The sequence below is a fragment of the Chlamydotis macqueenii genome, chromosome 17 (assembly GCF_036417535.1).
Source record: "Chlamydotis macqueenii isolate bChlMac1 chromosome 17, bChlMac1.mat, whole genome shotgun sequence".
In the NCBI taxonomy this organism is placed as follows: domain Eukaryota; kingdom Metazoa; phylum Chordata; class Aves; order Otidiformes; family Otididae; genus Chlamydotis; species Chlamydotis macqueenii.
This window is the reverse complement of record NC_141572.1, coordinates 4,684,863-4,708,159: the sequence shown is the minus strand read 5'-3', so window position 1 is coordinate 4,708,159 and position 23,297 is coordinate 4,684,863. Positions and strand designations below refer to the sequence as shown.

The 23,297-nt window shown below is 40.0% G+C and overlaps 1 protein-coding gene across 1 annotated transcript in view; it reads right to left on the bottom strand.

Annotated features, from left to right (window-relative positions):
- Positions 1-23,297, bottom strand: part of TMEM132B (transmembrane protein 132B) — a 246,649-nt gene that overhangs the window by 68,908 nt on the left and 154,444 nt on the right. The window contains exon 4 of the mRNA XM_086761697.1: positions 7,643-7,829. Within this exon, the coding sequence (XP_086617823.1) occupies positions 7,643-7,829 (187 nt within the window). The remainder of the gene's footprint in view (positions 1-7,642; positions 7,830-23,297) is intronic.

The window sequence follows — 23,297 nt, the reverse complement described above, 5'->3', positions numbered from 1 at the left end:
GTTGGATTCAACAGTGTTCTATGTAGGAACACAGAACTCAAATTCATGTTACTTCAGACATCTTTTAATTTGTACTGAATTAAAATAAATATACAGAAGAAATCTTCTCCCCAAAGAAGGGCACAAGAATCATCATGATGAAAGCCATGGCAGAATCTGAATAACAGAACAGGATGTAATTTCAGCAGACATATAGACAAAAGCTACAAAACAGCCCTCACTGGGAAAGAAATATCACAATATGACAGTGGTGGACTCTCCATGAATAAGAGCATAAGGCCATGCCATCTCCTCTGCAAACATGGATTTGGTGGCATTCATCCCAAGCTGCGTTTACCCTTCTATTCCTCACTGGATATTCAGCAGCCAAACCTAGCAATACATTTAAAAAAACAATAAAAAACAAAACACCTCCCCCCCAACCTGCGTTCCTGCTTTTTCTGAAACAAATAAGCAAAGTGTTGCACTCGGCAATCCCCTTTCAGCCTGAGTTATAGAAATGGGCATCTGTAAGGACGATTTGTCCGGGTGTTCTTGTCAGTACGTTTGCTAGCAGCAATTGGAGATGCTATTATTCAGCCTCCCATTTAAAAGAATCCTCACTAGAGTATACACAGCCATCTGTGGTTCTTGGTGATTCACAACATTAGTAAACCATTAGTCACCCAATAGCTTATATTTTTGGGGGGAAGAAACAAGATTTCTGAAGACACAGATTAAATACTTGTAGGATATACAGAAATGTTTCAGGCTGAGGGCCTCTGAGCACTGGAGAAATATTGATTGTTGCATTTGAAAAAACTTATAGAATAATGACAGTCTGGGAATTACAATTCTTTTACTATAGAAAAAAGAATCTGTAGCATGTATATCTAAAACACCAGTGCTGCCAGTCACAGACAGAGCCATCACTTTCCTAGATAAGAAGAGAATGCTAGATATTCGTCTATTATTAAACCTATTGTTCCTCAAGCCTTCAGCCTCAGCTGAAGCCTTCTCATAAAAAACAGTTAAAATACATCTCTTCAGTGCCTTGTTCTTTACTTTGACTAAGTTGCTGGTTGCCTAGAAACTCTCTAAAAGACCTGGATATTTTTCTTCTTTTTTTTTTTTAAATTTTTCCCCAACTGTTAGTTAGATAACAGATTAATCCAATCACATTTATTTGTGACAGAAACCTGGATGACAGGCTGAAAGCTGGTGTTTGTTTCCTGTACTCCAGGAATGTCAGACTCCACTGACTACCTTGCTACCAGCGACTTTCTGTACCTATGGACATTGCAGGTTGTGTCTATTTAGATCAAGAGAGATAACGGTGAGAATTGTATCACCACTGGAGAGAACAGATTTATCTGTGCTATCAATTTCTATAATTAGCAGGACATACACTTCCATGTCTCGAGATTATTACATTATAAGATTATTATATTAAGATAAATCAAGGTGTATAGTTTAGATCCAGCTTTGCAATGTTCGGACAGATCGCTGGATGCCTAAAATACCCCTCCTGATGCATGAGGCATCAACTAGACTCACCACTCACATCCTACTTCAATGCCGTAAAATTTAATTCAAAATAATCACCTGCAGTGCTTATAGTTAGTAATTGTAATATCAGAAGACAGATTCTTTTCCTGATATTCAGTAACATAATAAAATAGTGGAACCAAAAAGAGCTTCAAAGGCGGCTGTGTTCCACTTCCTCACCTTCATCTGTTACTCCACTCAACGTGATTAAAATGGATCACCTTTCTACTTTTTGGGACATTAGTTCCACATGTTAATCTGCACACCAGATGTTGGAAGAATCAATTATCAGACATTTATTGTCAAAAAGAAAACAAGATAAGCCTCACAGGAGCAAAGCAGCTGACAGTAGTGCAGCGTGGAACGTTAAACTGAACAGTTGGGCCCAGATCCTCAGTGGTATTTAGAGACATGTTTGTCTCTTGCAGAGGACAGTGCTGTGACGCTCAAGCTAGAAGCCTGCCCGCTATCTCCAAATCAGCCACCTCAGTACAGTGCTCATTCTCATTCATTTTCTATAGGTAAAATTCCTCAATAATTCTTTACCTTAAAAGCTTATGACAATAACTTCGATAAAACAAAATATTCCTTCCACTCTCCTCCAAAGAAACCTCCAGGAGTCAAATATCCCAGCTTCTAAATAGGCTTCAAATTAAGGGAGTAATCCTCCCATCCATGCATTTTTACCTGAATTAAATTGGCTTAAATAGTTATGCACAGCTTTAGGTGATAAAACAGCATTTACATTCTTCAAAGCCACTCATCTGTGCTGTCATTAGTTCTTGACAGTATAAATCCTACCTCTTTTCTAACCAAAACAGTTTTCAGAGATAATAAGCAATAGCACTGTAGGATTTTTTAAAGTGTTTTTAAAAGTACCTTTAGGAGTATGAAAAGTGACTTACAAATCATTCAGAAAGAGGTAAGAGTGAATAAGAGTAAGTTAATTTCCATTTAATTTTCCATTCTCATCAAGCTTGGTTTATTCAGATCTGATTAATTAATGTCTGTAAAGTGTTCTGAAAATATAAATCACTACATAAATACAAAATAATAATAAGAGTACTTAAGGAACAAACAATTTGTTAATTCATATGGAGTTTTAGAAGTTGGCATTTATTTTCCCTATGTCAGCAGGCCCACCTGATCCCTTTTAGCTGTCAGAAAATGCTCTTACAGTTACAGGACAATGCATCTTCACGTATTCTATGTGCCACGGTTCACAGAAAATGAATTTAGAATGACTTGCAAGTTGTACTTCCAGAGAAATACACACACACATAGACCATTTTAATTCATTTCCAATCCCACTGTCCCTCCTAACAGGGAGACAGCTTCTGAGATCAAAGCACAGCCCTCTGAAGGATTTCAGAGGTTGCTACGTTTTGTGTTTTCTCAGCCTGTTGTCCAAAGAACTTCGAATTTCACTGACCACTTCTAAAGCAGTCTGAAAAAATGTAACTAAGAATCATGTATTTCCCTACATTCTTACTCTGGATATCTTATAATGCCTTCTCTTGATACATATATGTTTTATACCTCTACAGCTGTGCAAGAGGACAATTGGATTGCATATATCCAATTTTCATGGTCAGAAGGGATGAATTTCCCAATCTACCCTCATCTACAGAAACAAAACCTTCCAGGAACAAAAGGCAGGCTGTTGATATAGGCACTCTGGGAGATCAGTTAGTTTATAAAGCAAAGGCTGGGAAGGATAGGGATGCGAGGCCCGGAATCCCGTCTGATCATCTCAGCATAAGTCACATTGCGTATCAGACAAAAGAAACAATCTGTTCCTAAAATGGTGTAAAATGCACACAGCAGCACCATTCGGGATCAGATCACATGTGAGGCTGGAAACGGTGCCAGTGAGACAAGAAGAGCTTTGCACTCTGAATTGATTTTGAACCGGTGCTCTAGTTACCTGCTGAGAGGTAATAAGACCACATTTGAACTAAACAAAAACTGGGAGGTTTGTTTGGGGTTTTTTCTGGGGGGCACAAAGGCTGAAAGATACAGTCTACTCTCTTAAGTCCTTTCATGACTCAAAATATTCCCCAAATAAAACTGAATGTGTTTCCCATACACCTTTGGCTGTACATACCCAAACTGGGTCGCTTCCTTTTCCACACTCTTCTCAGCAGCTGGGACCGATGGAAATGACAGTACAGCTTAACGAGAGCATTCCTTGCTGTGTTCCTCTGTAATAAGTGCTATAGGACTGAAGCCTCTCAGCAGGCATCCAATTTGGAGGCAGAGCCATAGGAACAACTCCACAAAGCAAGCCGACCCTTACGGCAGTAGGGTGATCGCAGCTGCCATCCAAACCAGCTCCTGAGAGGTGCAGGCTGCAGGCAACTGTAATCACCCTTCTTGATATTTTCTCTTTTCTTTGCCATGTCAGCTAGGGATAGCCTGCATTCCCACGGCATCCTCTCTGTGCCCTTTCCCACTATGCACAGAATCTACATTGCTCACCCAGAAGCAGAGATAAGACTTTCAGAAAGCAAATCCTGAATTACTGGACTGTGCTGTTTCCATCTGGATGTAGTTCCCTTGGAAATCCCAACTGCCTGGCCCTGTGCGGTTGTTGAAACTGGATGTTTCAATTAGAAGGAGCTCAAGGATTTGGGGAGAACTGTCAGATGATGCAGAAAACGGTTCCTCTTTCAATACAAAATTCAGTTTTATTTTCTCTCATCAGTGCAAATGTTATATTTATTTACATATTTTGAATGCACTGAATTTGGCAATAAATAACACTGAAATTTATTATGTGGAGGATCATTCAAATTAAAATGGATAGTTTAGGAGGAAGTCCCAATATTCCAAGATTGTATTTTAGTCCCCTTGCAAAAAATGTGCAAAATCCCCCAAGAAAACCACAGTATTTTTACAGAAGGAACAACAGTTGGGTTTTCTACACTAAGTATTTCTACTTTTGTCACAAGCTAACAAGTTTCCAGTTACTTCCCAATGTCCCTATCGAGGCTTTAAAATCTCTGTTCCTTTTTAGTCGCAGCACACAGGCACTGCAGTTCATCACGATGTTCTTTCACGGAGTTATGTCGGATAACCCCATCTCAGGAGCAGGCTGGGAGCGGGCACAGGGCACGGCTGATGGGCACTACTCTGCATTTCACCTGCACACTCTCCCTGGCCCCGCTTCCTTCTGTGCGTCTCAAAACCGGGTTTATTAATGCACTGCTGATTTGATACCAAAGGACTAGCCAGAAATACTCCGCCACATCAGTTCATTACAGTAAGATTGTCTGCTAATAAGGAGCTATTTTTTGCTCCATAATGTGCAAAAATCAGCTGTATCTTCACTTAGAAAAACCCAAAAGAAAAAAAAACAAAAAACAAGCCTTTCAAGCTTGCTACCAAATGTAAATGTTAAGAACATGAGATTTGATGTTAAGGGCTTCATAAACTCACTAAAGCAAAAAAATCAGCTCTTTTTATCAGGCTATTATTCAAATGTTACCATGCAGTCTCCCATATCTTTATCTACAAAAAAAAAAAAAAAAAAAAAAAAAAAGCAAGCTAGTAATGAGAAAAATATCCCCACTGCTATCTCCAGAGTCACCACAATGCAATGATAGAATAAATTATCTGGGGACTCTTTCGATTTTCTCATTTTTGTTTAAGAAGGTAGCATGGAAAACAAAGATAAACTCATGCCCAACTGCAGCAACAAAACAGTGCTATTCCAAACCATATGGAAGAGGATGTCTTTTAATAAAAAGAACCAGTGGCCTACAGAAAGAGATAAACACATTAAAGTCCATTTTCATTTTGCATGATTTCACAGCTAATTTCCCCTCCACTAAGCTCTTACAGAATCCACCTCAGTCTTCTTACTGGAAAGAAATTTTTCCTCTTCACGACACTGAACTGCACTTCTTCATGCAAATACTGGTGTCATTACCACTGAAACAGCATCACATTTTAGTGATCCCACCAAAACTTTCACTCCTACAAATCAAGGACTAAATGTTTTGCTCAAACCTTCAACTCTCCAAGGAACTCTATGTTTTCATCTATAAATATTCAATGTTTACAATGAAAGAGTGGATACGCTGAAAGAGAACAGCAAGTAATTTCTGTTCAATGCAATGGCAAAAGCAGGGACATACAGTGGTTTCTGGACCCTTCCGTGGTGCTCTTCTGGGGGACCAAGGTCCAGGAGATGACAAAACTCTCCTTTACAGATACCACCTGCACTCAGAGGGAGACTGCCTTATCAACGGGCCAGACAAATCTTGAAGAGGAATGAAGGTTAAAATGCATTTGGTTCAGTCAGAAACTCTGGGCCTCAGGAAGATATTTCTCTGAACACCACAGAATGATGCATAGAGCAATTATTTTTTGCTCCTAACTGGGCAGTGCAGTGCCAGAACCTGCACCAGTTAGTGGCTGCTTAATGAAGCAGCACTGCTAACTGGCAAACATAAGGGAAAGAAATGCAAATACAAGCTGTTGTTCCTGCCATTGCTGCCATCAATTCTCCTGCGAGCCTTGGGCCAAGCCAGTCAAGGATGCTCACATGCAATAGCAAAGGAATAGCCCACAAGACCCCAGTGCAAGGACTAAGCTTATAAATTCACAAAATAAGCTTTATCCTTTACTCCGCTGTTAGTTTACAATGACAAATTGTAGAGGTTCGATTAGTTCCACTTTGAATTCAGGTTCAGGCTCAGATTTTGTCCAAGGACATTTAGAGACATCTGCCATAACCGCAAAGAGATGAAGTGAAACCCTGGCAAAACCCTGGCAGAGACAGCAGCAAAGCTCTGATCCAACATTCACAATGGGCTTTTGGGTTGGATTTGCTTTTCTTTTCTATCTGTGGTGCCCTGCACGGCACAAACTCCATGCTATCCATCTGAAACCAGCAATGCTATGTGCAAGACCGTTCCTTTACCACATTGTCATTATTATATCTGATTCATCATTACTACTTGGTAATATTCCATCCATACAATTAGACTTCTGCTTCATCTCCTACATGCTTCAGGAAAAAAAAAAAGCACTAGAAGAAAATTCTCTACTGACTTTTCCACATATAATTTCTCTTCTATCACTGGACTGCCTGGTAAGTGTAGCCTTGGTAGTAGGAATTGGAAATTAAAATTATTGAGGATCTTGTTTACCTTTACAAGCATCTTTCCTTGCTTATGTCCTAGTAGGAGAAGCTAGTGGTCATGTAGAGGAAAATACAATACTTGTTGGGTTTATGGTGTACTAGAAAGAAAACTAGCACAGATCAACTGCAAAAGGAAGGACAAATGTTCATGACAAAATAAACAAAAATTACCAGAGTGTTTCTGAGGGAACTGGTTTAACATCCAGGCTCTTTGTCTGTCTCTCTAGTTTTACACTAGAATATCCCCACTAAAATCACTGGTCATTTATAAGCTTAAAGTTCTAGTACTAAAATGTCCATCAGGCCCAAACGTAGGCCAAAGGTCCCTCCTAGAAAAGGTTAATTTGATTTTAGAAGGAGATATTTGCATTTTTAAAACAAATCATCAGCTTTAAGCTTTCTGCACACGTACTCCTTAAACCCTGCCTAGAAAATATGGCTGACACCCACATCTTCAGAAAGTATTTTGTCCTTTGTCTATAACTCAAAACGGACCTTTTATTAAATTGACACTTTGCAGCTCACTAGACTGTGTGGCTCTTTGGGGAAAGGCAAAGCAGAAAACAGTCCAGTTGTTTGGTTTAGCAATGAAGTTTCCCACACATGCATGCTAATTTATTTCATTCAAAATGTCCCAACTAATTGCAACATTTACCCTTAGAGCACATGCATGGCAGTCGCATTAATACACCAAAAGACAATGGCTCCAAAGGAGCTATTACCATGTACCAGGCCAATAATCCACAAACAGTAAAGGATTTTCACAAAAGATTCAAATGGTTTCCGAGGAGCCATTATGGCATATCAGGTAAATAAAATATTATTGAAATGTATTTTTTGCATTTAAATCACTTGCAGCAGGTGCATAGGAAGTAGCATATAATAAAATGGCTCACATTCCCTTGAATACTAATGAGAATCAACGGAAACATTTAGCAAAAAGAAGCAGCAGCAAGTTCTTACCATCGCAAGAGGAACAATTCCCACAAACATTGTTCGGCTGACAAAGATCTCGGAGACCACCAGTTCACTCACGGAGTCATCTCGAGGGTATTCCACCTGCCAGGTAATTTGCTGGGCCCCTGCCAGGCTGCTAGTGTTGTCAATCTCAAAGTCCATCTGCAGGATCTCATAGGAGGACATATTTGCTCTGGAAAAAAAAAAAAAATGCCCACAACACCAGTAGGACATTCATTAAAAATTTTTTTTATTTCTCTTTTCTATTCACCATAAAATTTACCATTGAATGCAAGCAGAATGGAAGACATTGACAGAAACCTAAATCAATCTACACACTGGGCAACAGCTATACTTTATAGATAAGGTGACACTATGTCTTTTAATTTCCAGAAATTGCGGCATTTTTCCCGTTAAACTCAGGCATTCATTCTCTGTAATCACAATGAACTTACAAAATAAGCCCCAAACTCTGGGAACTGCATTGCACAGATGTTGCTATATTATTTAACATGGCATTTTTATATTTTGTTGCTACACTACTGATGCTCTGAAACAACAGAACACTTGGCCATTCCTCACGCTATATCAGAAATGAGCTTTTAGCTGGGGAGGAAGGTCTTTTAAATCCAAACTTGTATTTATCTCAGTGAAAAAATGGACTTGCAGAAATTATACATGACAAAAAAAAAATGAGGGTAGATTATCCTTATTTTCAATTCATGAAAACATTCTTCTCATCAGTGGTGCAGACTTGTAATTATATGGTGATCATTACAGATTTTTCATCTGAAAACAAAAGTTTAAAGGTAAAGAAATGGATGTAAATGCACAGCATTCGGAACTGTATTTAAAAATTACTTCTGCTTCTTTTGTTAACAGCAACACTTAGCACTCTCCTGTGGTCCAACACTATGTAAATATTAATAATTAATCCTCAGGTAAGAAAGACAGATCTTAACTCCATGTTGCAGAGAAGAAAACAGACACTAAGGTTTAACCAACAGCACTCAGCTGCAGGGAACTATTTGGAAAATAGACCTTTGCTCATCCAGCGCTTCACTTTCACAAAACCTCCAGTACTTTACAAAGCAGCAGACAAGTTCCTGCCCCAGTGTTCCAGACAGGCACCTGCAGTGTGGAGACCTGATGCAGCTTACAACACACAGAGGTGAGATGGAAAGGCAGCTGACCTGACGCAACACCCAACTGCTTAATCATATTTGAAGAGACAACCAATGTTACCAATATGACTGAAGTTTCAGGTTACGTGCTCATAAAATGGGTTAAAATCTGAATTTGCAGCACATTAAGCCATTCTGTAACGACTGGAATGTGCTCTTATGGTGAGTATGAGACAGCTTGTTCCCGATCCAGGGATGTGTCCCGCGCGTGCAGGCACCCTTTGCTAATGACCTGCCCGCTGTAATTTCACCCTCTGCCCCCCCCTAAGGTGCATTACTTGTATGTCCTTACCCTAAAGTAGTGACTCCGAGAGCTGTGTTCACAGAAAGACTGCTGCTACACAGAACAGAGACTTAAAACATCCTTTTCCTCTTCCCAGCTGCACAGAGGCAGAATCTACTTTTCCCATATGTTTTTGAAGAAGCATTGTAAAGGAAAAAAATCTGAACCGGAATTATTGATTTTCATGTTTTCTTTCTGACAACAAACAACACAAACATATGCTTCAATGCCTGGAGGATAAATATTTGCCATGCTGACAGAAGATAATATCCACCCTCCAGGCAAAACTAGATGCTATTAAGGCATCTTTTGGGTGGCCAACCAGACAATCAGCAAAAACCTTTTAAGACTATTATTACACAATTCTAGGGATGTAATTAAACCATTTCTGTTAAAAACATATCCACTGCTGGCACCGTGATGGAGTATTCAACTTCATAGTCTTCTGCGTATCACTTCTGGCAGTTTGTTTTACCTAAATTACATAAAATTAATTTGCTGAAAACACAGAAATAAAATTTAGAGATGAGCTTTACACAAACTATGGATCTAGATACTGGGCCTGTCATTGTATGTTTAGATCTGCAATTTAAGTTCAATCTGTTCAAGTCAATAGTTGCCACTCAGAAAAACAACCATGAGTGGTTTCAAATTAGGAACAAAACCACTGATGGAGGGTTTTTCTTTAGATTCACCAGTTAAATTTAATATGTCGTGTTAGTCTGCACTGATAAATCCATTCCACATCTCACTGACTGGCACTTCTTTGAGCTCAGTCCATCATGCCTTCAATTATTCCTTTCCCATTTTACTTTTTACACATCCAAAAAGTAACAGTAATAGTGGTTTTATATTTTTAAGACAGACCGGGACTCAGATCTCCCTAAGAAAAGTATGTGTGTGTCTTGCCTATAACAAGCCAAAGTAATTGCCAGGGAGTAAAATTACTCTTGTGCCTGTAAAAATGCAAAGACCTTCACTGCATCCTTAGCATGGCGGTACAGCTATAAAAGCCTTAAGTTTCATTTAAAGGTAGACTGCTGGATTAGAAATGAGTCTCTGTGCATCTAGGAAAGGGCAGCAACTCACATACATAAACCTTCCTCAGATCTACCCAATATTAACGTATGAACTAAAGCACAGCTGACTTCCTAGGCCTCCCAGGACCCAGGACTTCCTAGGTCCCAGTTCCAAAGAGAATCCTTATCATCACCTGAAAATAACAATGTGGCTTGTCAAATGTTTTCTGCTTTGTCTCAGAACCAAATCACGTAGCATGACCTATTAATACTGATTAAAGAAGGATCCACTTATTTTCATTTGGACTTCTGCTGAGAGAGATGGACTTACTGTATCTAATCATCTTTCACGTACAGAGTTTCTCCACTGAGCGTGTAGCTTTAGCAAAGTAATTCAGTTTTCTGGACTCCTTTATTCACCACCAACTTTCCAGTTACCTTCAGAACAGCAGGTCAATGAATTTTCTCTAAAATTATAGTCTCCCTTTTTACCTCTGTAGGATAAAGAATCAGCCCTTAAGCAATGCCAAGTGTTACAGTATCTGGGAGACAGAATACCCCACGGATTAATCCACTGGTTTTGTCCTAAGTCTCTTTCCAGGTTACAACTAAAATGAACCCACGATAAAACCTGAAAAGTTAATTTCTTTCTTGCTCAGACTAGTGCCTTCCTACTGGCCGCTGCATCACTTATCCTCCAGGGACTTCTTTCCTAGCAGGAAGATTGGTACCGCAGTCATAATTCTTGCAATTTATTAACCATCCTCTATAATACCATGTGGGAGACCACAGCCTTTTTCCACTGAAATTGATGGAGGTTGCTAAAGTAAAACCAGAGATAAATTAAACCATAATCAAGACCTTAAAGGTTAGCATTTACTTATGTCAGCTCCATTAGCTGATAAATCCACATCGCAACACCTGTATCTAAATTTCTCTCCTGGCTACGCAGCATTACACTATAACCCTTTTTAAAAGGAGTCATTCCACTCTGCCATGGCAAATCTTCAGCTTTTAGTCTGATTTGTAGCTGGTGGCCAACACGTTGGTTTTTGTAGTCACTGTCAATCTGCAACCACCTTGTGAAGACAAAACGCTACTAGTGGGAAGATCCACTAGCAGAGAAGACAACTAACTCATGCTGGTATCAGCCATTAAATCCCCCTAAACCAAACTTTATCCTATAAAGCTTTTTCTTGAGACTTACTCCATTTTTCTCTTAAATAAGTTTGCACTATTGGGAAGAGTCTGATGGAATCCAAGGACTATAAATCATTTCTCCTTTCCACATCTTTCTTCTCTTTTTAGTTAAATATTTCTATTGTCCAGTGAAGTCTTTTCCTGGTTTAGAAGGATTTTGCCAAACTCTAGTTTAGAGGAGCAATAAAAAATAAAAAGTCAAAACTACTTTTATAAAAAAAAAAGATTATTTCCTGCAAGCACAAGGAAAAGACCTTATAATTTTAGGCAGCTGGCATGCTTGCTAATAAGTCCATTTCTATGGAAATGAGTTCATAACTATTAATTTTGCCTGCTCCTGATCTATTCTTGATGAGCCTTTCAAATTTAGAAAAGCGCTTCATGATTCTCTCAATTTGGTAATTACTAACTCCCTTTGATGAATCCAGCCCAGTGTTTCAGACATGAGACATTCATTACACATTTTTCTTTCTGGTGAGAGGAGAAAAAGAAACCATGGGCTTGGATTTACTTCCTCTCACAAACTCCAGTAAGTAAGCCCTCTTCTTCAAATTGCAATTTATAATCCTGTTTGTGTACTTTCACAATACTGTCTCTGCTAGGTGCTAGAGGAACCCCTAAAACTTTGAGATTTCTGCACAATTTCATGTTGTCTAGCTTTGTATGTATCTAACGCATTCAAACCAGGTCCCCAACAGCCCAGTCAAGCTTTCTAATGTATACAGTCTTCATTCTGCATGCACACAGCAGGTAGTAGGCATGGTTGCGATCCACACGTACAGAGTTTTAGCACAGAATGGAAAACCCATGCCAAATAAAGCCAAGTGTAGCTCCAAGCAACTCCAGAACAAGAAGAATTAGGACAGGAAAATGTTGCTAAGTCCCAGAACTGGAGCAATGTCCTGCAACGGACACAGCCAGGTGGGCAGGCTGCAAGCATTCAGAGCCAGACTCCCTTGCTCGGTTTGCCAAGTTGAACCCGAAGTACTTCCTCAGGATGTCCATCAAGCCATAAAGGACTGAGCCCGCCACCCAGAGGCAGAACCTCTCCCCAGTTAAAAACGCTCTGGGTGGAACAAACCGCAGGCTGGGAAAAGGAGGCGCGGGTCCCCAGCGCTCCTCAGCACCTCGGAGAGCTCCCGCGGCGCTGGAGGGCTCCCCATCCCCTTACTTGGTCACGTGTGTTCCCACTGATTTTCCTCCTCAATGTGCCAGTGTACACACACAGTAGCAAATCTATATATATTTTAAAGCTGAATCTAAAAAAAAAAAAAATCCAATAACAGATTTTGTTTCCCTACTTTTATTACCTTATTAAGTATTTATATGGAATTGGACAGGCTTTTTTTTTCACAAAATAATAGATTACTGTGAAGGTCACAGAATCACAGAATGGTTTGTCCCACCATAGCTCTAATGTTAGAGGGTTTAATAAGTACCACAAATCACCTATCATTGACATATTACTTAATTTCATTTATTCCTAATTTTTGACTAAACCAAACATGGAATTATTGAATTAAGTACTGGCATGATACACAGTGATTGATTGTGACAGCAGTGACATTCTAAATAGTTACTAGTTACCTTAAATAAACAAATGCCTTTTATTAGCTATTAAGAAAGATTGACATTGCTAACCATACTGAAGAGCCTGCCCTATGTATTTTTAGGGAGAATCAAATGTGCAGAATGCCACAGTGAGGGGTGACAGCACAGGGCACTTTGCAGTGCATTCAGCTGGGCATGCCACCGGTGCATGGAGGGTTTGCTGGCTCACATCACCAGTTCATCAACAATTTAGTTGATAAAAGTCAGACCCTTCTGTTAGTGCAGTTGGCTATTACAGGAAATCACGAGTTTCATTCATTCAGAAAAGAATGTTTTCAATAAATGGCAATCTGTTTATGAGGCCCACAGCAGGGTAAACAAACCTCTAAAAAAAATTGAGCAAACACTAGGTAATTGAAAATAATAAAATGTCTGGTATCATGTTGCTTGAGAATCTTTTCAAGGTTAATAATGGTCAACTCTTACTCTCTCTGACAAATTGTCACCAAATTGAATGAGAACAGGATTACATAAGCAAGGTACATTAGTTTATAAAATATTTCTGTAATACAGGTCTCACTCCTTTGATCTCAAGAGGATTAATTTCATAAGTACGATTTACTGAAGAGCAAACACTTACAAGAGGAGGCTTTTCGATAACTGATTGGAAATGCTCAAGACCTTAATTTCCTGCTGAAGTCAAATGAAGCAGCAAGAGGCCAGGACCTCTTGGGGAAAAGATCCAGATTAAAGGCCCTGACATGGTCCCCCTAAAGAAATTAAGATCCCAGCAGCCCAAGATGAAGAAAATGAGAGCAAATACCTACCAACGGAGCAGCCTCCAGTTTCTGAATTACAAATATTTGCATACCGTCAGCCCTTATACTTCATTAAGTGCCGCCTTCCTGAATGCAGGCACTGGGTAACAGGAACTTGCAGCAGCTAAAGCCTTTAAGCCAGGACATCTTCCAGCAGCTACAACATCCTTAAGCACAGATCCTACTAGAGAACAACTTACTGAGGTGAAAGGGCTACACCTTGTGTTACATACAAAGTTTGACTTGATGATGATGATGATGGATGTTAAAGGCTACTAGCCTAACCCCTTTTCTCCCAGCACATATAATTTTCTTTAGGCTGTAGGACTTAAAGCAGTATACAACCTTGGAATGAGCCTACCCACCCTGTTCTCCCAGAGTAGTTTGTTGAGAAAGGGCCTCATCCTGAGGAGCACGGGAAATGGGCCTGGCTGGAGCCCTGCATAAATAAGTGCAGGTATCCCTGTGGAGTGTTGAGATGAACATGGCTAGAAGTCAGGGCAAACTACCTGTGCATCCTGAGTATTTCTGCAACCTTCTTCATCCATGTGAAAACATTGAGATGACACAGTGCCACTGCCCCTTATTGTGTAGCCCCCAGAGGTTTTTTCTTTTGCTACGGAAAATGGGACAGCTAGGGGTGCAAGGCAGGCACAAATGCTTGAAAAAAGCCCTGCTCACTCTTCTTCCATGCCACAGCACACAATCGCAAGGCAGAAGTCCCAAACTTTGAACCAAGACAGGATGGATGGCAGGTTGCAAGTAAATCCACAGGGATGGAAAAAGTTTGCTTGGTTTCTTCTCATGATGCATTTCAAAATCACACCTTACAATTTGCTCTGTTGTCTAACAGAGAACTTGCTCTATTGTCCAGTTTATTTTAGACCAATTACAAGCTTTTTCAAAACATTTCTTGGTGCCTGATCTTGTTTTTCTCTCACTGCCATAAAAATTCATGCTCTTCACAGACGCATGGGCAATGTAAATGGCTACAGAGGATAAAACCAAGCTGCTAAATCTGTTAATAATGTATGGATTGACACAGCACTTTTTAATAATCGAGTAAAAGCCATAAAAAGCAAGAAGAAAATATTTTTGTTGAAAACACACCACCAAGACTAGATATTATTCATGTTATTTTGCTTAGCCAACGTTTTCCCGCAACTGAAAACAATAAATCTAGATAATGAGCAAACCTTTTAAGCTCTTCAGCTTCTTCCACTGCCAATGCACAACTGTGCTGCTCACTAACAACTTGCAATAACTTCCACTTTATTTGATTTTATCAACATCATCATGACAACCCTGGAGACAACTGAGACAATTGCTTCAATTATTTTTATTTGCTTCCACCCTTGTGACAGTGTACAGAAATTCTTCTGGTAAAAGAGTCCTTAGATACTATTTTAGTTAGCCTTTAATAAAACAGAGCTTTTAGGACCAAATTCAGTATGGGTGTAATTGGTCTGCTCCATCAGTAACACGTATTACTAGGCACTGGGACTTCACTTGTTCCTTTGTCGTGACTCTCCCCTTTTGAAATAACACGCATTCTTTTGGGATTTAAAAAAGCATTTTGATTGCACTGGAATATTTTTCTGACTACTATTTAGAACCCCTTTATTGCTGTGCTGTGTATTTCTTAAAATAAAGCTTCTCTGCCAGGAGAAATCATCTTGCTGGGGAATATAACAAACACATCCAGGAGGAAATTGGGGCCAGGGTTTAGCTGATGTTGGATGCACATACAGAGGGAGCTATTGTTGTTTAAAAAATAAGAATAATTCTATGATGAAATATTTATGCTGAATTCTAACCAGTTAATACATATCAACAGTCCAAATGGTGCTTATAATTACTCTTTAACCATAATCATATGGTGTATTTTCAACATTGCTGTGCAAGCAGTTGAAATATATTATAAAGCAGAGATGGATTTTTAAAGTACCAACAACCCAAAATTCAAGATAATTAATTCAGTGATATAAGAACCTCTTTGCAATGCAGGAATCCACACACAAAGACCTTCCTTGCACAGACTCTCAAAAGACCTTTAAAAGAAGAATACAACCCTGGGAGGCACTTCTTTACCATGGCCAGCGCTGCAGCTGAATAACCCAAGGCGTGGGTATCTTCAGGCAAGCTGCATGTAAAGTCAGTGCAGCAAATATTTCACTTGACCTCAGAGAAAACAGAGCCAACGGTCAGCGGCATCCAGAGACTCAATGGTGGAGACAGGGAATACACCCTAAAAGTTACCTGCTGGAAATCCTTGGTGACACATTGCAATGCAATGGGGCAGACTCTGGGCCTGTCTATAATGGCACCACATAGCAGCCAAAGAAATGAGTTTCCTGTAGGTAATTAAGCAGAAGAAAAAGACCATTCTTCAATTCAGCTGCTCCACTACCTCTACAGTAGGTTACTGGCTACCAGCTGAAGATGCTCCATTCAGAGTCTTGCTCTTCCCAAGCCAACTATGAAATGGAAGACGTGCAACAGTTAAATTTACCTGTACACTCTTCCAAATTTATTGTGAGTCTCAGGAAGAGTGACTCTACGTGACAGCTCCTGAACTCATACAATTAGCTTCCTAATCTTCCTAGAAAGACGTAAGAGCTTGGGTAAATGGCCTGGATGCACCCTGATGGCTCAAACTACATTTCCAAAGCATGTTTCCTTGGCATTTTAAACACTTCATGATTTTTATATGCCTGGCACTAGCATTAAGTGATCAGACTCTTTTGTATACACCAAGTGCATCAGAAAAGAAAAACACAACTAGGCCTAGGAGAAAGTTACCAGAATCCAGTTGCTAATTTGATTTCAGAATTAAAATTGAGGCTGACAGCTGGATCTCCTTGGGGAGAAAAATCAACCAGAGGGGATGTAAAGAGGCAAACTCCCCACACGCTGAATTTATGAATGAAAAGAAAGGGGAGACAAGCTGCAGACTGTGACATGAATATACTAAAGTGCTGGATGATACATGAAAACAGTGAGAAATGGTGCTCTCCTCTTGAGGATTTAAAGAGCCTAATTCACCACCTTTTGAACTTAAACCTTTGCTTCATGGGCAGACAGTGTAAACGAGTAAATAAGAATGCCAAACAGCTACTAAGGACAATCAAAAATTTAAAAACAGATGGGGTTTTTTTATTTCTAAAGCTTGCTAAGAGTGCACTGAACTCATGAGTCTGCTGTAGATGCTACTGTAATACCACTTGCATGAAATAATTAATGAGCAAATCAAAATAGGAACACGGGCAACAATTATTTTATTCCTCCTATGTTCTCTTCAGATTTAAACAAGACTAAGCATCTAATTAATTAGACTTAGATTTCTTTGAATCTAATGTACTCTTAGATGGAGAGATAATGGGTAGGGTGTCCCAGTGGCTAATTCACACTTCTGCTAAGAAAGAAATGGTCATGACAACATCCTCAAAGAAGTTAAGGTAGGAATCAGTGTAGCCCATTAACAGTAATACAAACCACAAAGAGGACCTCTCCTCTCACCTCACTTACCCGAGAGACACATGGTGTGCATAAAATTGTTTTATTTTATAGGCTGATAATCATGTTTTTAACAAGAGCTAAGATTTTCCTCTCACTGTTGAGACTCACTGAACAGACAGTAAAAACATGAAAGCAAAACTGGCATATAAACATCAGTTTCCCATGTTTTAATTAATAAACAAGATTAAATCGTCCAGCTGAGCAAACATAGGGTGGCTCAGGGTCTGCATTCAGTGTATGAACAGAAACAGCCATCTGCAGTAATTCTATGTACCTCCACCCTTTGCTAGTTAAGATCAGCTTTAAGTCTTGATCTTCGCAACAAAACTAAAAGCAAGAGAGAAACAAGCAGTTATAACGTCACTCCATTAAAAGCCTATTTTCGTCCTAAAAGTGAATCCAAATTTCCCTAGAAGTGCAAAGATTACTCCAAATAATAAAAAAGCAGAAGGGTGAATTTAATATTTCTCTTTTTAAAAATCATTCCACAATTACTTTCTAATGGCATGAAAGTAAGGTCAACACAACCGTCATCACCTAACGTCTCTAGGTCACCTTCCAAAGGGTAATCGCCACTTTGTCACACTTGCAAGACAATGACTTCCCAACACATGATGAATTCAAATACAGTGACAGCTAATGGGGGGCTGCGGGGATATTGCTCAGAGCTAAGGTCATACCATGAATAAATGAGTTCAGGCACAAGTGAGTAATAAGTGAGGTTAATTCATTTAGGCTGTGAAAAGGAATAATTAGAAATGGAAAGGGGAGAAGGGGTGTTGCATCCCGCCTTCCTCACTCCCCTCTTTGTATGATAAAAAGTCACCCAGTCCCCCCGGGACTTCATTTCAGTGAATTGCCACAGCAATGAAGGCTGGAGTGGGGCTGAGCATCCCAGTTGAGCTGCTCACCAGCGTGAGGCAGAGCAGACACCTGCACCACTGGGAAGAGTCACTGCTAAGGACATCCCACTGAGCCCTTCCCACATTTTCTGTTTGCCTGAGCAATGCATGACCAGAACGGAACAGGTACAAAAATACTGGTGCGGTGGATATGATGTTGTATTGACTCCCTCATTACCCACTGTAATAGTTACACAATTTGGGGACTGTTTTGCTTTTTCATTTTCCTCATTACAACTAAAAATATTACCTAAGCAAAACTACCAGCTGTCATGAAGAGTCAGACAAAAGGATTTCTAGAAAAAGAAGTCAGGTTCCTGCAAGCACTGCAAGTCACACTAAGCTACATAAAATATCCCTAACATTAAGGGTTAATGTAAAGCAGAATTTACAAAATCATCCTACTTCTATTCCTCTCTTCTTTGAATCTTTTCAGGATTTCAGATCTCTTTCCTCTTCCTGCCCCCTTCCCCATTCCCTTCCTCCCCGGACAAGAATATGCGCAGCCCTGGAAAACTGAAATCCTTAGATTTTGTCGAGTCCCGGCATTCTTTGAGACAGCTGTATTTACAGCCATTGCTGGTGAGTAGTCATGCTGGAAGCAATTAGCTTTCATGCTTTTTCAATATCCCCTTTCAAAAACTTTGAGATCTCTCATTGCTATTGATTTAGATGTAGAGAAGCACAGCACAAAAAAAAAAAAAAAAAAAAGGAAGAGCTCATCTATATGCTGAACTCCTTTAGTCTAATTCACATGCAGCAAGTTCAGCTCCCCACCACCTAACGCATGCCTCCGCAGCCACGTTCCCGTCAGTGAAAATGCTCAAAGGCCTTGAAAACCATCACCACAACGCTCAGCGACAGCAGCTTCCAACGCTGCTGGGTCCAGGAAGGGTTCAGTCAGCCAGCAGCCGTCTCTCACTCAGAGCGACAGGTTGCATTTGAGCAGCTCTGCTGAGCTTAACAACACTTTCAAGTGTGTCCTTTGTATTTTTCTAAGAGAAAAATCTGTCGCTGCTGGACTACTTAAAACAAAAAAAAAAGAAAAAAAAAAGAAATGGAAAGCAAAACACGGTATGATAAGACAGTAGCTAAATGTATACTGATTGCAGTAATTGCATCCATTCCTCTGTCGGAAAGTCTTGTATTGTATTTCTAACACACGCTGATAAGTGCATTCACAACATGATTAACTGCCTCCTGACAAGAATGGCTATTATGTTTAACAGACTGATTAGCAAGTGACAGAGCTGCAAACTGTACTCCTAGTAAATTGGCTGCTTTTAAATTACAGCAGCTTTTTTATGGTTCCATTTTTAAAATTCAATGGTTTGTTACACACATGCAATGTAATTCCTATCTGACAATAAGTGATAGAGGATACTGAGCTTTTAACTTTTAATCTTCAGATCTCAATTAAAGCACTGCTCATTTTCTTTTTAATTACAGCGAAATCTGCACCATACATGGTACTCATTAGGCAACATCCTGTCTTCAACATCTCTCAAAAACTATCCTTAAACACAGGGACAGCAATTCTAGTGCACCTCTTTTAGAAGTCCTACCTTATTTAAGCCACCACTTTTACTGGTTCTGTAACCAGTCAACTAAGACAGGATTTATTATATTCTTCCCAGCATTTGATTAATTCTCTCTTCTTACTGCTATGGGCGCCTTTCCCATGGACTTTCACCAAGCCCTCAGGAACCTCAGAGCAAGGCGAGGGGAAGAAGTGTGGGGTTTGTGCCACCAACAGCCCCGCTCACCTCCTGGACCAGAAATTAAAGCAGAGATCTGAAATCTGACCTCAGTTCAGACTTCCCATGGCACAAGGCTCACCCTGCTATAGCCAGGACTGTTCATACCTCAAGTGAAATGAGCTCCCCATTGATTCCATGTATTTCTGAACAACAAATGGTAGGATTTAAGCACATGGTTCCTCGCAGTGCTTCTGAAAATCCTGCCATCAAATGTGTGGTTCTGCTTTTGTTGATTGCTCTTATTTTTTATCACTGTAACATATGACAGCACCAGTCTTGGATGTGGGCCCTTTGTGTATTTCATACAAACACAACTATAAAGACAGACTTGACCCCAGAGAGCTTGCAGTCCACAAGACAGAAGCAGAAAAGAGATATAACATTCTGCACCAATTTAAATTCACACAGAAAGCACAAACTCTTTAAGTACAAATTTATCTAGAGACTTTCACGCTCAATGACATCATGTACTTCAAACCAGCTTATTTATAACATAAAGCTTAGTATAACTTGTAAGAAGATAAAATAAATCAATTTGCTCTATCACAGAACTTCATCAGATACAATACAGATGGCTGTGCTACCATGATTAAAAATAACCTACACACTTTTAAATCAGCTCAAGGCATTTATCAAATTAGGAAACCAGTGGAGGAGGATGTTGTCTAGCTTGTGTACAGTAATGGGAATATCCACTCAGCAGTCTGGTGCTTTTATTAATCTTATCTCATGTGTTTATAATTTTATTCTGGACAGCCAGTTGAACTGGGAGAGTTCTGTGTCCCAAATCATTTATCTTTGCTAAATACCAAGACAGAACAACTTGAAGTTGTTTATTGAATTTGGATAAGGAGCAGGGAGGGGTGAAATAATCCAAAGGGCAACCTGATTGTAGAACAGAACATAAAACACTTCCATAACAAAACCAGTGTAAAGCAAACCTGCCATCCTAGCTGAGCGGTCCAACACTCCATGCTGGATAAAAAAGGATGATGGGAGCTAACAGACTCCAAGAGATAACCCCTATAGTAAATTAATCATCAAGGAGTTCACACCATAGAAGGGGCCCTATAGATCTTGGCATCCTCGTACACGGTCCTCAGCCAGCCGGCTTGTGTTTCCCAGCTAAACTGTACCAGGCAGGGAGACAGAGTGCAAAACACCCCACAGCCCTGCAAACAATACTGTTTGAAGAATGAAATTCATTTCTTTCTCAGCTTTCATCGCTCTTGTTCTCACATTCCACCCACAGAGGGAAAATTAAATGTTGATGTTTGCTCAGGATTCATTTACTAAAGGATTGACTTGCAAGGTTTTTGAAGGAGCTCTGTCCAGATCTTCCCACTGGAAGGAAAATCACGATGCCCTGGCATCTCTGGAGAGAGGGAACATAAAGCATGAATTGCTCAGAGTGTGTATGCCCGAAGAGACAGGATCATTCTCTATGCTGGCAGGAAATTCCAGTTCCTGTAACCCCTGCATAATGAGGAGGGAGAGCTCATGCTGTGACCACTTCTTTTTTTAAAAAAAAAAAAAAAAAAATCCATGTATAATAAGCTCATGGGTCAGTCAGAGCTTCAACATCCACTGCCTACAATTTTTCTTCATAATGAGCTCCCTAAAGAAGACCAAAAGCCTTTGTAACTCAAATAAAGCCAGACTTCATCACAATAAACCTCAAATATGTAACTTATTAAGCACAGAAAACTCAAAGCAACTAGATCAAACAGAAGAGAAATAAAAAGGCTTATACCCAGCACTCCCCCGAGAACACAGTGTCACTGCAGGTAGGTCCTCCATGCTTGGTCCCAGCTAACCTAGAGACTTCACGAGCTGCCCCACAGCCGGCGGTCCCCAGGCAGACCCCTCCACGCTCTCCACACCTGGCTGGCTGCTCCTGCTCCCCTGTGCATCTCTGCACCAGCCACCGGTGACCAGCTCCACACCGTGGTCCCTCTACACTGCCACATCCTCCCTTCCCTGGGAGGTTTTTGCAGAGCACCCTCAAATCCCACTGCCACTTCATAGTTTGGAGCCCCTCTTACTGGATTATAATGACGATCTCCCAGTTTAGCATCCAGGCCTGTGTAAAATCTCTTGGGGTCAGAACACTGACCAAAGTAAGATATACCAGTAATTTGATCAAGAAGCATCTAGATTACTCCCTGGAGTAGAGGCTCTGTGTGGGCAGGACCACACATGAATTTTAACTCTGAAGTCCATGTGAGCTTTACAGCTGCTTTCAGTAGGCAGATGATGAAGATCTATTTGCATCTAAATCTAATAATTTTTCCTGAAGAGGATCATAAATTAAAAAAGTAATAATCAAAATATAATAAATTCTGTCTAGAATATCACGGTCAAAGTTCACTTCTGCCTTTATAAGACAAATTTAAGAAAAACAGGATACCATTAGAATTCATTAGATACACACTTTGGACTCATTGCTTATTAAAATACATATTAGCTGTTCCCTCTACTTCAATTTATCAGCTGTACCATGCCCATATTTTGTTTTCAAGAGGATTACACCACCACATCTAATTATATGAATGCTCCTGCAGGTTATAATTGAAAATGAGATCAGCTGATAAACTGCCTTGATAAAGATTCAAACACGTACTAGGAGAAGGCGGCGACATCTATTCCTTCTGGTTTTGCTCCTTTGCAGTGGCCTTAGAAATACATTGAAATTGCTTCTCTTCTGCTCTTGCTCATTTAAAGTTCACCTCTGTCCCTCGAGATGCCCACAGTTCCTTGCAGCATCCCTCTCCATGCTGCTTCCCTGGCCTCTCACCTCCATTTCCCTTTTGGTTGCCATTTGGCAGCTCTCTGATGCCAACCCCATCTCATCGTACCCACTCTGCCACCTCTTTGCAGCTCCAGCAGCACCACCAGGTCCCTTTGGCTTGGCCCCCTTCGCCATGCCCTACGATCTCATTTAAAACCGCCATTGCCAAACTGCTGCATTCTGAAATAGCAACCAGAACACAGAGGATCCTGACCACAGAGGGCAACACCACCAAGAAGCACGAGAAACTGCAGAAGCTAAATAGGGTGAAGGATCCACAGTAATCCTCAATATTGTATCAGAATTTAGGGTAATCTTTATCAGCTTACTTTCTAGTGATGATTTCAGAGACAGCAGCAAAGACAAGTGCTGCAGTGGCTGCCATATGTTGACCATAAATATAAAGTGAATTATTATTAGTGCAATTAACACTGACAATAAAACATATTTAAAACTATAGGATTTTTTTTCCTTCTTTGTGAAGCTGCTTACAAGCACCCAAAACTTGTACCAAGGGTCAACTTCAGCTTTTGACACAGATTTGGTCTGAAGACCAGGAGGGGTGGTTTTTTTTTTTAAAAAAAAAAAAAGTCCATTTCCAAAAATTACTTCTGAAAGACAAAAAAAGCTTGAG